The 12,176-nt window shown below is 40.6% G+C and overlaps 1 protein-coding gene across 2 annotated transcripts in view; it reads left to right on the top strand.

Annotated features, from left to right (window-relative positions):
• Positions 1–12,176, top strand: part of DENND11 (DENN domain containing 11) — a 41,034-nt gene that overhangs the window by 8,490 nt on the left and 20,368 nt on the right. The window contains exons 2-3 of one of the 2 annotated variants that reach the window (XM_014859195.3): positions 5,365–5,464; positions 6,462–6,620. In XM_014859195.3, the coding sequence (XP_014714681.2) occupies positions 5,365–5,464; positions 6,462–6,620 (259 nt within the window). The remainder of the gene's footprint in view (positions 1–5,364; positions 5,465–6,461; positions 6,621–12,176) is intronic. The other variant, XM_070514786.1, reaches the window with a different exon arrangement.

The following is a 12,176-nucleotide window of genomic DNA, read 5'->3' as shown; positions in this document are numbered from 1 at the left end:
TATGCTCATTTGCCATCTATGTATCTTCTTTGGTGACATGTGCGTTCAGATCTTTTGTCCGTTTTTTAAATTGGGTTGTCTTCTTAATGTTGAGTTTTAAGAGTTCTTTGTGCATTTTAGATATAAGCCTTTATCAGATATGTTTTTGCACATGTTTTCTCCCCGTGTGAGACTTGTATTTTTATACTCTTAATAGTGTCTTTCACAGATCAGAAGTTTTTCATTTTAATGAAGTACACCTTACTGATTTTTTCCTTCATGGACTGGGCTTTTGGTGTTGTATCTAAAAACTTGTTCTAAACACAAGGTCACCTAGATTTTCTCCTATGTTATCTTCTGGGAGTTTTTTTACATTTAAGTATACTATTTATACTGTGTTAATTTTTGTGAAAAGTGTAAGATCTCTGTCTTGATTCATTTTTTTGCCTGTGAATGTCTAGTTTTTCCAGCACCATTTGTTGAAAAAACTATCTTTGCTCTGTTGTATGGCTTTTGCTCTTTTGGCAAAGATGAGTTGACTGTATTTGTGTGGGTCTATTTCTGGGCTCTCTATTCTGTTCCACGGACCTGTTTGTCTAATCTTTCACCAATACCACACTGTCTTGATTACTGTAGTTTTATAGTAAATCTTAGAATTGGGTGGTATCAGTCCTCCAACTTCATCTTCAGTATTGTGTTGGCTATTTGGGGGCTTTTGCCTTTCCATGTAAACTTTAGAGTTAATTTGGCAACATCCCCAAAATAACTTGCCAAGATTTTGATTGAGATTGCATTGACTCAATAGCATAAGCAAATGTGACATTCCCTATGCTCAGATTGTTCCCTAGTGTATCAGTTGTGTTGACACAAACTCAGCAAGCATTATATCAGAACTGATTGTATTAGATATACTTTTTTTTCCCTGAGCTATTTGAAAGTAAATGCAGACAGGTAGATACTTCACTCCTCAACACTTGAGTATGAACTTCCTAAGAAGGAGGACACTTTCCTACATAACCACAATATCATTATGCCTAGAATAATTAGTATTAATTCATCAGTTTTAAAAAACTTGCTTGTCCGCAATAAAAACGTTTTTTCTCTTCTTTTTTTTTTTTTGAATGCCCATACTGTTCTGTGTGAGGCACTGTGCTCTGTTGGAATGTGAAGATAAACAAGAAAAGTCCCTGCCTTTACGAAGTTTGGTATCCTGGGGAGACAGACATCTAAGACGATTATATTAGGCTGGGATGAGGGCCATAGTAGCTTTTATCTACTTCCCTTTCATTCAAGGAGTGCGTCAGCGGAAATGTTTTTCCTGTAGGAGAAAGATAACTATTCCCAGAGTGGTGTTCTGGAGCCAGTGCTCCATTCCATGATTTGCCAGCCTGACCCTGATGGACCTTTCTTCCCATCCCAGAATGGCTTGCATCCATCTAGAAGTGAAGATTGTAACTCAGAGGATGTCATTCACTCCATCTGAGTCTTTTGGTTTCTGTACAATGAGGGCTGGCCAGGCGCAGAGGGAGAAGGAGGAAGGCTTTGAGAACCAGGCTTGGGAATGGGGACTTTATCCTACACGTCAGCTCTATTAAGTGGGATGTGGGGTTAGCCATAAATACAAGAGACCCAAGTTAACTGTGGCTTAATCAAGATAGGAGTTTATTTCTTTTTAATGTAACAGTTAGGAGATAGTTGGCCCAGGGCTAGAATGCTGGCTCAGATCCATGAGGTCATCCAGGGGCCTAGACTCCTGTTGGCTATTGCTCTGTCATCCCCTCCATGATATGTAGGCTGATGCCCTCACCTTCATGATTCAGGACAGCTTGTCACCGCATCCACATTCCTGGCAGCAGGGTGGAGGAAGGGGCAACATACTCCTTCCCTTTAAGGCACATGTTGAAACTACATACCTCACTTCTGTCCACATCTCATGGGCCAGAAGTTACTCATACTCAAGAAAGTATGGAGAAACATCATCATCGTTTGGAAGGCCATGCGCCAAGCTAAAAATAGGAGGTTCTATTCCCTATAAGAAAGGAAGAGTGGATACTAACAGTTAACTTGCATCCCCTTATATACTAGCATTTCTAAAAAAAGATATGCCATTTATAAAATTGGTCCCTTAAGAGGCTCCTTAAAATAGGTTTAGTGACCAAATAATTTTGGCTACATTTAGTATTGATCTCATAAAGATTCACAATGCACAGATTCACATATTAAAGGCTTTAAGAAGTTGTGCAATAAAGAAATGTGTCTTTCTTTATTTAACCTAAACAAAGGTTGTTTGGCCAAAATCCCATTTTAAAATTTTGTTTTAGTTTTTTCCGAAGCCCTACTGACATAAGCTTTGGGAAACACTGCTTCGGGAATTATGGAAGGTTCCTTAGTTTGCAGTGATGCAAACATTATTACACCAGTTCTGCTCCTAGGGATGTAGGCAACAGATGTATGCATATTGTGGCAGTTAAGGTTTAATCAAAGAAACAGAATCATAAAGGAGAAACATAAAGGGATTTATTTACAGGGATTCGATCCTGCACAATTGTGGGAGCCCATTAGACAGTCCATGTAAGGCTGTTGTCTTTGTTTCTGATGATGGAGCTTGAAGTCTGCTGGATAGCAGTTTTGGGGGAAGAGAGTAAGCGTGGGAAGAAGGAGAACAAGCTGAAACTCATGAGGGTGGATGGGAACCCTGGGTCAGTCTGTCATTGCCTCCAGCTTTAATGGTGTGGGTGTCCCTATGAAGCTGATGCCCTTCATTATGGAGCTAAGCATACACATGGCTTAGGAGTCAGAGAAACTGAAAGAGGATCCAGAAGAAAGTGGATCCAGCATCAGCAGGTCTGACTACCATGTGCCCACCCCAACCCCAGTGTGGTGAGCCTGCAGATTAACAACAGGGCACATAAGCTGCTGGATGCTCCTGCGTCGACCTTCCAATGTAAACACAATATGGCTTCTGCTTCGCTTCCACCTTCCCTGTCTCAACTGGAAACATACAAGAAGGGAATTCTGAGAAACATAGCCCGGCCTGCCTAGGTCGATGTATTGCAGAGCCACCACACGTGTGGTCAGAGATGGCAAGGATTCTTTACAGCAGTGCTGTTTGTAATAGCCTCAATTTGGAAGTAAGCTAAATGTTTATCAACAGTTAAGTAGATAAATAACCCGTGTTACATGCATTATGGAAATGATAAATGAATGAACTGTTGGTACATGGATCAACATGGATGAATCTTGCAAAAAATATTGAGCAAAAGAAGACAGACACAAAAGAATGTGAACTATGATTGCATTTATGTAAATTTCAAAAACAGCAAAGCTAATTTATGTTGTTAGAAGTCAGGATAATAGTTACCTTCAGAGAGTTAATGCCTTGCAAGGGGGCACAAGAGAGCCTTCTGATGTGTGGATAGTGTTCTGCTTCATATCTGGATGCTGGTCACACAGGTCTGTGCATGTTGGGGAAATTCATTGAGCCGTACAGTGTCTTTGTGCACTTTTCTCTTGTACAAAGTTTGGGTGTGTTTTAATAAGTTATTAAGTAGTCATGGACAGGCTGGCTTGGAGGAAAGAAACTAAGTTAGAACTTTGAACCCAGCATGGGGGTGGTGCTAGGAGAAACAAGGCAGCAGATACTGAAGAGGCAGGTTAGGTGAGTGAGCAGAGGAGAGTCGACCTGAGGGTCACAGCAGCTCCGTCCCTTACCTAGGCTGGCCATCTGTTGCCGTCATGAAGGGTTAGGATCACGTATACAGAGGCCCAAGCAGGGGCTCTGGGCCCTGGGGCTTAGCAGAGTCACCTGCAGGGCATGAGAAGGGGATGGTGATCCTGTAGGTCTGGGGTAGACCTCGGCACCTTTTTAACTTCTGTAGGTGTCCTGGTGCCCTCCACAGAACGTGGATGGGAAGGAGAAAGACAGGAACGTGGGGGAACTCGGTGCTCAGACCCTTACCCTTGTCCCCGAGCGCACCCTTCTCTCAGAGTGCAGCTTTCTCTTGTCTTTAACCATGACATACACAACATTATTCTAGCCTTTCTGTTTTATAAAATCTTAATTCCCTTTTTCATGCTTTTTGTTTTAGCTCATTGCTTGGTTGGTCGGATTCATGATTCCTCTCTAGAAAACAAACTGTTTGCAAGTGGTTTAGGCTGTTGAATATGGGATTGGAGACTCCTACGATGTCTGCTGTGTTTGGAGACTAGATTGTGTGTAGGTAGACAGAATATGCAATTCCTCTGATGCCCCGAACAATTATCTGAAAGCATTGTTGTCTGGGATTATTCATGTTATTTCTAATGCCTAGGAAATTAGGATTTGGAGCGTTGATAAATTTGTTCTAAAATAAAATCTCACAAGTAGCTTACTATTTTTAGTTTGAGAAATTTTGAATATGTGTGAAAATAGAATATATAGAATATATATATATATATATAATATATATAGAATATAGTGTTCTCTCACATCTCCAGGTAACACTGCTATTGTGTGATTCTCCCTTAGTCTGATGGGTGCTTGTCACTGCTACGTTCTAAACTCCCATGTTATCCTCTGTCATAACATTTACCCCTGGAACTGTAATCACTGATCTCCTTGTTTATCTCTTTATCTCTGAAATCTAATCTCTTTGAGATCAGGGACTATGTCTTATTTGACTTTGTAGCTCCAACATCTAGCTCAGTAGAAACTCAGTAATTAATGATGAGTGAATGAGCCCCAAAATTCTCAGGCAAAGAACTGATGGCTGACTTCGAGAAGGACCTCATTTGGGGAGAGAGGAGAAAGAGGTAGGGAAGGAAGCAGAGCTCCATTGATCAAAGAAATGGGAAGAGAACGCAAATAGTGTTCTCTATCATGAGAATCAAGGAAAAAGAGGAGAAATTTTTGAGGAATTATCAAATCCCAGAAAGAGGTCAATGAGAATGCGAATTAAAAAGAGTTTGGAGTTCATCAAAGTCATTAGTGACTGTAGAAAGATGAGAAGGAAGCAAGATCTCAACGGGTTGCGGAGAGAATATGAGATGAGGAAATGGGGTAGAGGGTAAGAAACATGCACACAGAAGTGAGGCTGTGACAGAAAGGATATTTGGAAATGGCCAAGCAGAATGGCAGAACCAAAGATGACCTCCTCTCTAGAAAGGAGAACTGTGTGCGTCTGAAGTCAGAGATTGGAAGTTCCCTTAATGCCCATCGCCTGGTCTTCTAGAGTAACTCAGGGATTCTGCCAGCATTTGGGTGATGGATGAGATGAGTCGCTTGAGCATCTTGGTGGTGGAGGCAGCCGTACGTTTAGTGAGAAACCATGTGCGCTCAGCCCTGCACTAAGCCCTTTTCTTTGAATGGTTTTGTTTCTTTTAACTTGATTGCTCCATTTCCCACAGGGAACATGGTGGAATGGTGCTTACCTCAAGATATTGACCTTGAAGGCGTCGAGTTCAAGTCCATGGCCAGTGGGTCCCATAAAATTCAGTCTGATTTCATGTGAGTACTTCTGAATGTAAGTCTTCTCTGTACCATTCCTCTCCCTTCAAACTTTCCCCAGACCATAAGGGCTCTTAGCAGGGCTTGTCAGGAGCCATGTGAAAATGCCAGGAGCTGTGTGTAAATGCTCTGGAAATATATATATAGTTTTGTGTTTTTATATCAATTTTCAAGGAAGAAATTCATTAGCTTTTATTAGGTTCTCTATGGTTTTCATGACCCAAAAAAGTTAAGAACTCGTACCATAGAGGTTCTGTCTCTTTGTAAGAAATTATTGCACCTCACTTGAGGTTTGGCTTTAATGAAATGATGGAGCTTCAGTTCAGTTTGGATTAGCTTAAGACATTTATATGCTAAAACTTGAAATTCTAACTTTAAGTCAGGCCAGTTTATAGTCCTGTGTAATTAAGATTCTTATGAGGAGGAGCAAAGGGAACGAATGCAAAGGTAATGAGGTCATCTTCTCGCTTGGCTGGAACCATGACTGATACAAGTGTGGGAAAGGGGAAGGAAGTAAAGTGACAGCTCTGGTCATATGCTCTAGTAAAAATATCAGAGACTCAGGAAGTGAGGAAAGAACCAACACTGTTTATGCTAATAAAACAGAGTACTGATTCTAGATGGCCCTGAAGATGAATCTTTGTTCTGGTTCTCCCATCAAGTCATTGCTGTTATGCTGGAGAGAAGGGATGAATCCATGGTCGTGGGCAATTGAGCAGCAAGCTTGCCAGGGATCAAGTCCTGGCTCCAGCTGGATGACGCTGGGCGAGTTCCATAATTTCTTTGAGGCTTGGTTGTCTCATCTGTGAGGTTGGGTGGCTGGAGCTAATTGTTCCCCTGAGATTCTAAAAAATTTATTTTCAGGCTGAGCTTTCTCATGTAGAGCACTGGACACAGTCATTTCTTTTGTTTGGGACTGCATCTCAAAGGAGGAAACAGAGCAAAACAAAATTGTTCTCTCTGATTTCAGCCACACTACATATTTGATCTATTTTAGCTATTTCCGAAAGGGGCCCTTCTTTGGCCTGGCCTGCTTCGCCAACATGCCTGTGGAAAGCGAGCTGGAGCGTGGCGCGCGTATGAAGTCTGTGGGCATCCTCTCACCATCCTACACCCTGCTTTACCGGTACATGCACTTCTTGGAGAACCAAGTTCGGTACGTGGCTTATAGACACGTGCAGGAGGCAATGGGGGTCTGCCAGTTGGTGCGTATGTGATGAGCCCTCAGAGATAAAGGTTGCCTGCCAGAACACCAGATGCCTTTCCAAGAACACCTGTGGCCATGTTTCATGCCTCAGGTGGTGGTCTTTTTGTTTCAGCCAGTGTCCTGCACAATGATTCTTCACACTGTACTGGAAGCTGGGGTAGATTTTACTTTCAGTTTATATTATCATCAATTTTGTTTTATTAAATAATTTGTTGACATGTATGTGAGCTTTGTTTACCCTAAAGCCACAATAATTACCTCCTTGCCCCGGATAGGTAGACAGATGCCAAATTTTTTAACCTAATCATTTATTATTTGGGGCAATTGTTATTTGGGGTAATAGGAAGGGAATTTTTAACAGAAGCAACAAAACTGTGAGTTATTTCATATTTTTTTCATTATGCAAGTAATTTAATTTCATTTCAGATTTTGAGGGAGAAAGCTATCTCTAATCCCTGAAGCAATGGGAAAATTTTAGCACATTTGCCTCTTTTCTGGTGTACGTGTGTGTACTTTAAAAAATATATACTTGGCATCATACTGTATACACACTTTTATAGCCTATACTTTTAAAATTTATCATTTTAATTTTTTATATAACATAATCTTTCTTGATCATCATCTTTGAAAGAACATGAAATTTATTGTTTGTGGAAAAAAGAAACCATGTTTGCTATTTTAAAATTTATATAAAAATACAAATGAATTTTAAAATTCCTCCCTGGGGCCAGCCCAGTGGTGCAGTGGTTAAGTTTGCACATTCCGCTTCGGCAGCCCGGGGTTCACCAGTTCGGAGCACGGTTGCGGACATGGCACCGCTTGGCAAAAGCCATGCTGTGGTAGGCGTCCCACATATAAAGTAGAAGATGATGGGCATGGATGTTAGCTCAGGGGCCAGTCTTCCTCAGCAAAAAGAGGAAGATTGGCAGCAGATGTTAGCTCAGGGCTGATCTTCCTCAAAAACAAACAAACAAAGAAACAAAAAATTCCTCCCAAATATTAACCCTCAGAGGGATATCCTTTGTCAATATTCAGTGAATCCCATTCTAATATAGAAATAATTTTACAAAAATAGGATTAATATTTTATGAGGATTTAATTTTTGTCAGATAGGCTAGTTTGAAATATATAAAATTTCATTTTACTTATATGTGTCAGAGGAAAAGAGTAAATGAAACTGAAGGAATTTTCAAACTTTGAGTGAGTATTTTCTCACTATGAGGTCTATTATTTCTTGAAATATTTCTCCAAAGTTAAGAAAAAAGGTTTTATAAAATATGGTGTCAGTCTTATTTTTATTGAGAAATAACATGTATACAGTAAAGTGCACAAATATTTGTGTAGATATCATTGGTGCTTTTAAGATGTGTTTCAACTGTAGACAGAGTCTATGATCTTATACTTCCTCCTAGCACCTCTTCCCTCTTCGTATCTCAATTATTACATATTGCTAGATTTATTACATTTAGTTCTGTAATCATAATTCCCACTGTTCTTAAGTCTCAATTATGTATTTATGACCACATCCCGGTCTTAACTGTGGCTTGCTGCATTCCTGATTCCCGATTTATTTCTTGGTTGGTTGGATTTTGCCATCAAGCACTACCCCTCACCCCCACCCCCCATGAAAGGGTCGTGTGTGCTGCCTTCCCTGAAAGTTTGCATGCTTAATAATGTTGGTCTGTTACCTTTGCCCTTGGCTGGGTATAAAGCTCTTCAGTCTTTCTTCCTTCCTCTCAGGATGCTATAAACATTGCTCTGCTGTCTTCTGATATTGGTTGTTTCAGAGAAGTCTCTTCTGTGTGGCTCCCTGTAGATTCTTTCTTTATCTGTGATGTTTCTAAACTTTTCTTCTGGGATGATTTCTCCCTTTTGATCTATAGATATGCCTTTCATTTTTAATCTCAAGAACGGTTCCTTCTATAATCAAATATACAACTTTTCCATTCCGTCCTTTCCCTTCTTCAGGAGTACCAGTTATGTATATGTTTTCTCTCGATTGTCCTCTGTGTTTACCATTTTGATGAGTATTTTAATAGCTCTGTAATGCTACAGCTGTCCCATAAGTTTACTTAATTATTCCCTATGGTTGGACATTTAGCATGTTTCTAATTTTTTTTTAACTGCTCCTCTACATTTTGGAGCTGTGGTGAACAGCTTCATACATATATCTTTTTCTGTATTTGAAATATTTCCTTAGTTTTATGACTCAGAAGTAAAGTCATGGAGTAAAAAAAGAACATTTTTATTGGTATCTTGACATTTTTTAAAAAATTACTCCTTTTGAAAAAATTAATTTCCCAAGTAGGCAATACATTCTCATGGTTCAAAAACCAAAAATTAAAAGGAGGTATTATATTAGTTAGGGTCCTGGCTAAGGGCAGTAACAGAGGCCCCAAGATACAATGGCTCAAATAAGATAGAAGATTCTTTCTCTCTCAAGTAACAGTCTAGAATAGGCAGGTGGTCAGGGGGGTAGCCTGCTGTTCCACACAATCATTCAGGGACCCACACTTCTTCTCTCTTATTATTCTGCCATACCCTGAGAGTGTTTTTTCGTATTCTAAGATGTTCTTCTCAAGTGTTCAAAGCTGCTCACCACTACTATGTCTGCATTCCAGCCCGTAGGGATGAGGGAAAGACCCAGAAGTTGCATACATCACTTGTCATATTCCACTGTCAAGTTCTCAATCACAAAGACACACCTAACAGCAAAGGAGACTGGGATAGGTAGTCTCCAGGTGGGTCACCCTGTGACCGGTTAAAATTCTAGGGCTTCTGTCATAAACAGGAAAAAGAGACAAATGGATTTTGGAAAAAAATTAGCAGCCTCTGCTTCAGTTTGCCCCTCTGACCACCTAGGTATCCATGTGTACTCCTCTTCCCATACAGAGAGGACGTTCCTCTCACCCCAAAAGAGGCATCATAGAGGCTCGTCCAGTTAACGCCTCCAGTCTAAAATCCAGGATTTCTGTGTATGTGAAGCAGTCCTTTTCAGTAGATCAGCACTTGATTCTCCTTATCCTGAAAACCTGTAAAGGAATAGACAAGTCGATCCACTCCCCACCTCCCTAATGCAATACAGAAGGTAGAGTAGGAACCACAATACAGACTCCTATTTGGAAAAGGGAAAAATGAGAAATGCAAGCAGTCATTAGTCCATGACAAGAATGGAATTCTGTTGAGCAGAGATTGCCAAGACTCCTTATCCTAGCAGAGCAGTATGCTCCTTGGCTAAACCTTGGTTTTACTCTCTGGAATCCCCTTATCCATTTTCCTCCATGGCTCCTGGCTTTGCCTTCTAGGAGGTTCTTTATCCATTGCCTGCCATAAGCACTTCTGAAGCAGACACTGAAGAACATGCGCTTCTTGAGGCTGCATAGCTTTAGAACATGTTTCCTGCTGGTGTAGGTTTGGGAGTCTAGTGGTTTTTTAAGGGTTGAGAAGTCACAGCCATTTATAGACTGGGCATGTGACAATATGGAGCCTTCTAAAACAAAATAGGCTTCTGATTTGTTTGCTTCCAGTCAGTTCCGTTTAAAAGTATCCACTGCCAAAGACCTCTTTTGAGTCTTAATTTTTAAGTCAGTGGACTGTATTCTTGGCCTATCCATCTTTTCCTCATTTTAATGGTAACCACCTTGAGGCTGTACCCTAAGATTGATCTTTACAAATGGGGTGACTCCCATGTCTGGCCAAGAATACTTGACTGGAGAATGGAGGCTTTGAGAGAAATTTTTATGTCCTGCTTTGAGGGTACAAAAGCAGTTGGCTTTTCCAGTCGCATGGGGTTTCAGATGATTGAGGTCTCAACTAATTTATACTGCAGAACTCAGAACACATGCCCTGAGGCTCTATTTCTTCCATTTCTCCTTGTCAACTGGCCAGTTCTTGCCTATTTTCATCTTACTCTTGTGGTAGCCCATTAAAAATAAGGAGCAGTCAATGTTCTCTTTATAACTGCTTCCCCTAAAGTTAGAAGTTCAGATGACATGGGACCTATCTTCCAAGTTATTGAAGTTCTAGCAGATTTTTTGCTATAATATAACTAGGGTTACCAGCTTTCTAGTCTGCAGTTTCTATTTTCTTCTTCTTCTTCTTCCCAAAGCCCCCCAGCACATAGTTGTGTATTCTTGCTTGTAGGTCCCTCTGGTTGTGCCATGTGGGACACCGCCTCAGCATGGTCTGATAAGCAGTGCCGTGTCCGCACCCAGGATCTCAACTGGTGAAACCCTGGACCAAAAAAGTGGAGCACGCGAACTTAGCCACTTGGCCACGGGCCAGCCCCCTGCAATTTCTGTTTTCTTACCACCTTCCCTTGCCAGCTGCTAAGTTAATGACACAATGTGGTTTTTGATGCTGTAGTAACTCATTTCTAGGTATCATTTTCTGCTTTAGCTAAAGTATAGGCTGAATCAGTGTAACAAAGAGACCCAAAATACAGTGACTTAAACACGATAGAAGTACAGCTTTTCTAGCGTGACGTCCCAGAAGGAGAGCAGCAGTCCACTGTGGTAGGTGGCTCTGTCCTATTGGGTCATCCTGGGACCCAAGTCTTTCTGTCTTGTATTCTGCCATCTCCTAGAGTATTGTCTTCATCCATATGGTAGAATCTGACTCATCATTACCATGTCATGTTCCAGCCTGCAGGAAGGGGAAAGACAGGAATCCCAGAAGTTGAACACATCGCTTCTGCTCACATGCCATTGTCTAGTTCTTTGTTATTAGCCATACCTCACAGCAGGAGAGTCTGGGAAATGTGGTCCTTAACTGGGTGAACATTTGACCAGCTCAAATTGGAAGGTTCTATTACTAAAGGAAGAAGAGAGTGGCAGTATCTACCACTGGCATAAAATGAAAAGTCTGTACCCAGTTCCCACTTCGATCCATTAATCCAGTAATCACTGTTAATTTCTCATATATCTTTCCAAAGTTTGTGTATATGTATATATAAATACCAATATATATTCTTATTTCCTCCCTTTTCATACAAAAGGTAGCAATGTTATACATGGTTTGTACCTTGCCTTTTCCATTCAACAGTGTATCTGGGAAATCTTCTCACATCAGTACATGGAGAGCTGCTTCGTTGTTTCTTACAGTTGTGTTATGTGCCCTGTATAGAAGAACCATGCTTTCTTTATCAAGGCCCCTCTTGATAGACATTTGGTTGTTTCCAGTCTTTTGCTATTACAGATAATGCTCACTGAATACCCATGAACAAGTATCATTTCACACATGAGCAGAATATGTGTACATTAGATTTCCAGAAATAAAATTGGTGGTTCAGAGGGTATATATATTTGTAATTTTAATAGGTGTTTTCAGATCGCTTTCCACAGAGATTGTGCTGTTATGCATGCCCAACAGTAATGCAGGAGAATACTGTTTCCTCACAACGTTGCCAGCACAAAAAAACTTCTGTATTTTTGGCAATATGGCTAACACATGGTACACAAGTATAGTTTTAATTTGCATTTTTCTTACGAGTGAGGTTGAGCACCT

This window comes from Equus asinus, chromosome 1 (genome assembly GCF_041296235.1).
Source record: "Equus asinus isolate D_3611 breed Donkey chromosome 1, EquAss-T2T_v2, whole genome shotgun sequence".
In the NCBI taxonomy this organism is placed as follows: Eukaryota; Metazoa; Chordata; class Mammalia; order Perissodactyla; family Equidae; genus Equus; species Equus asinus.
This window is presented reverse-complemented; position numbering and strand designations above follow the sequence as displayed.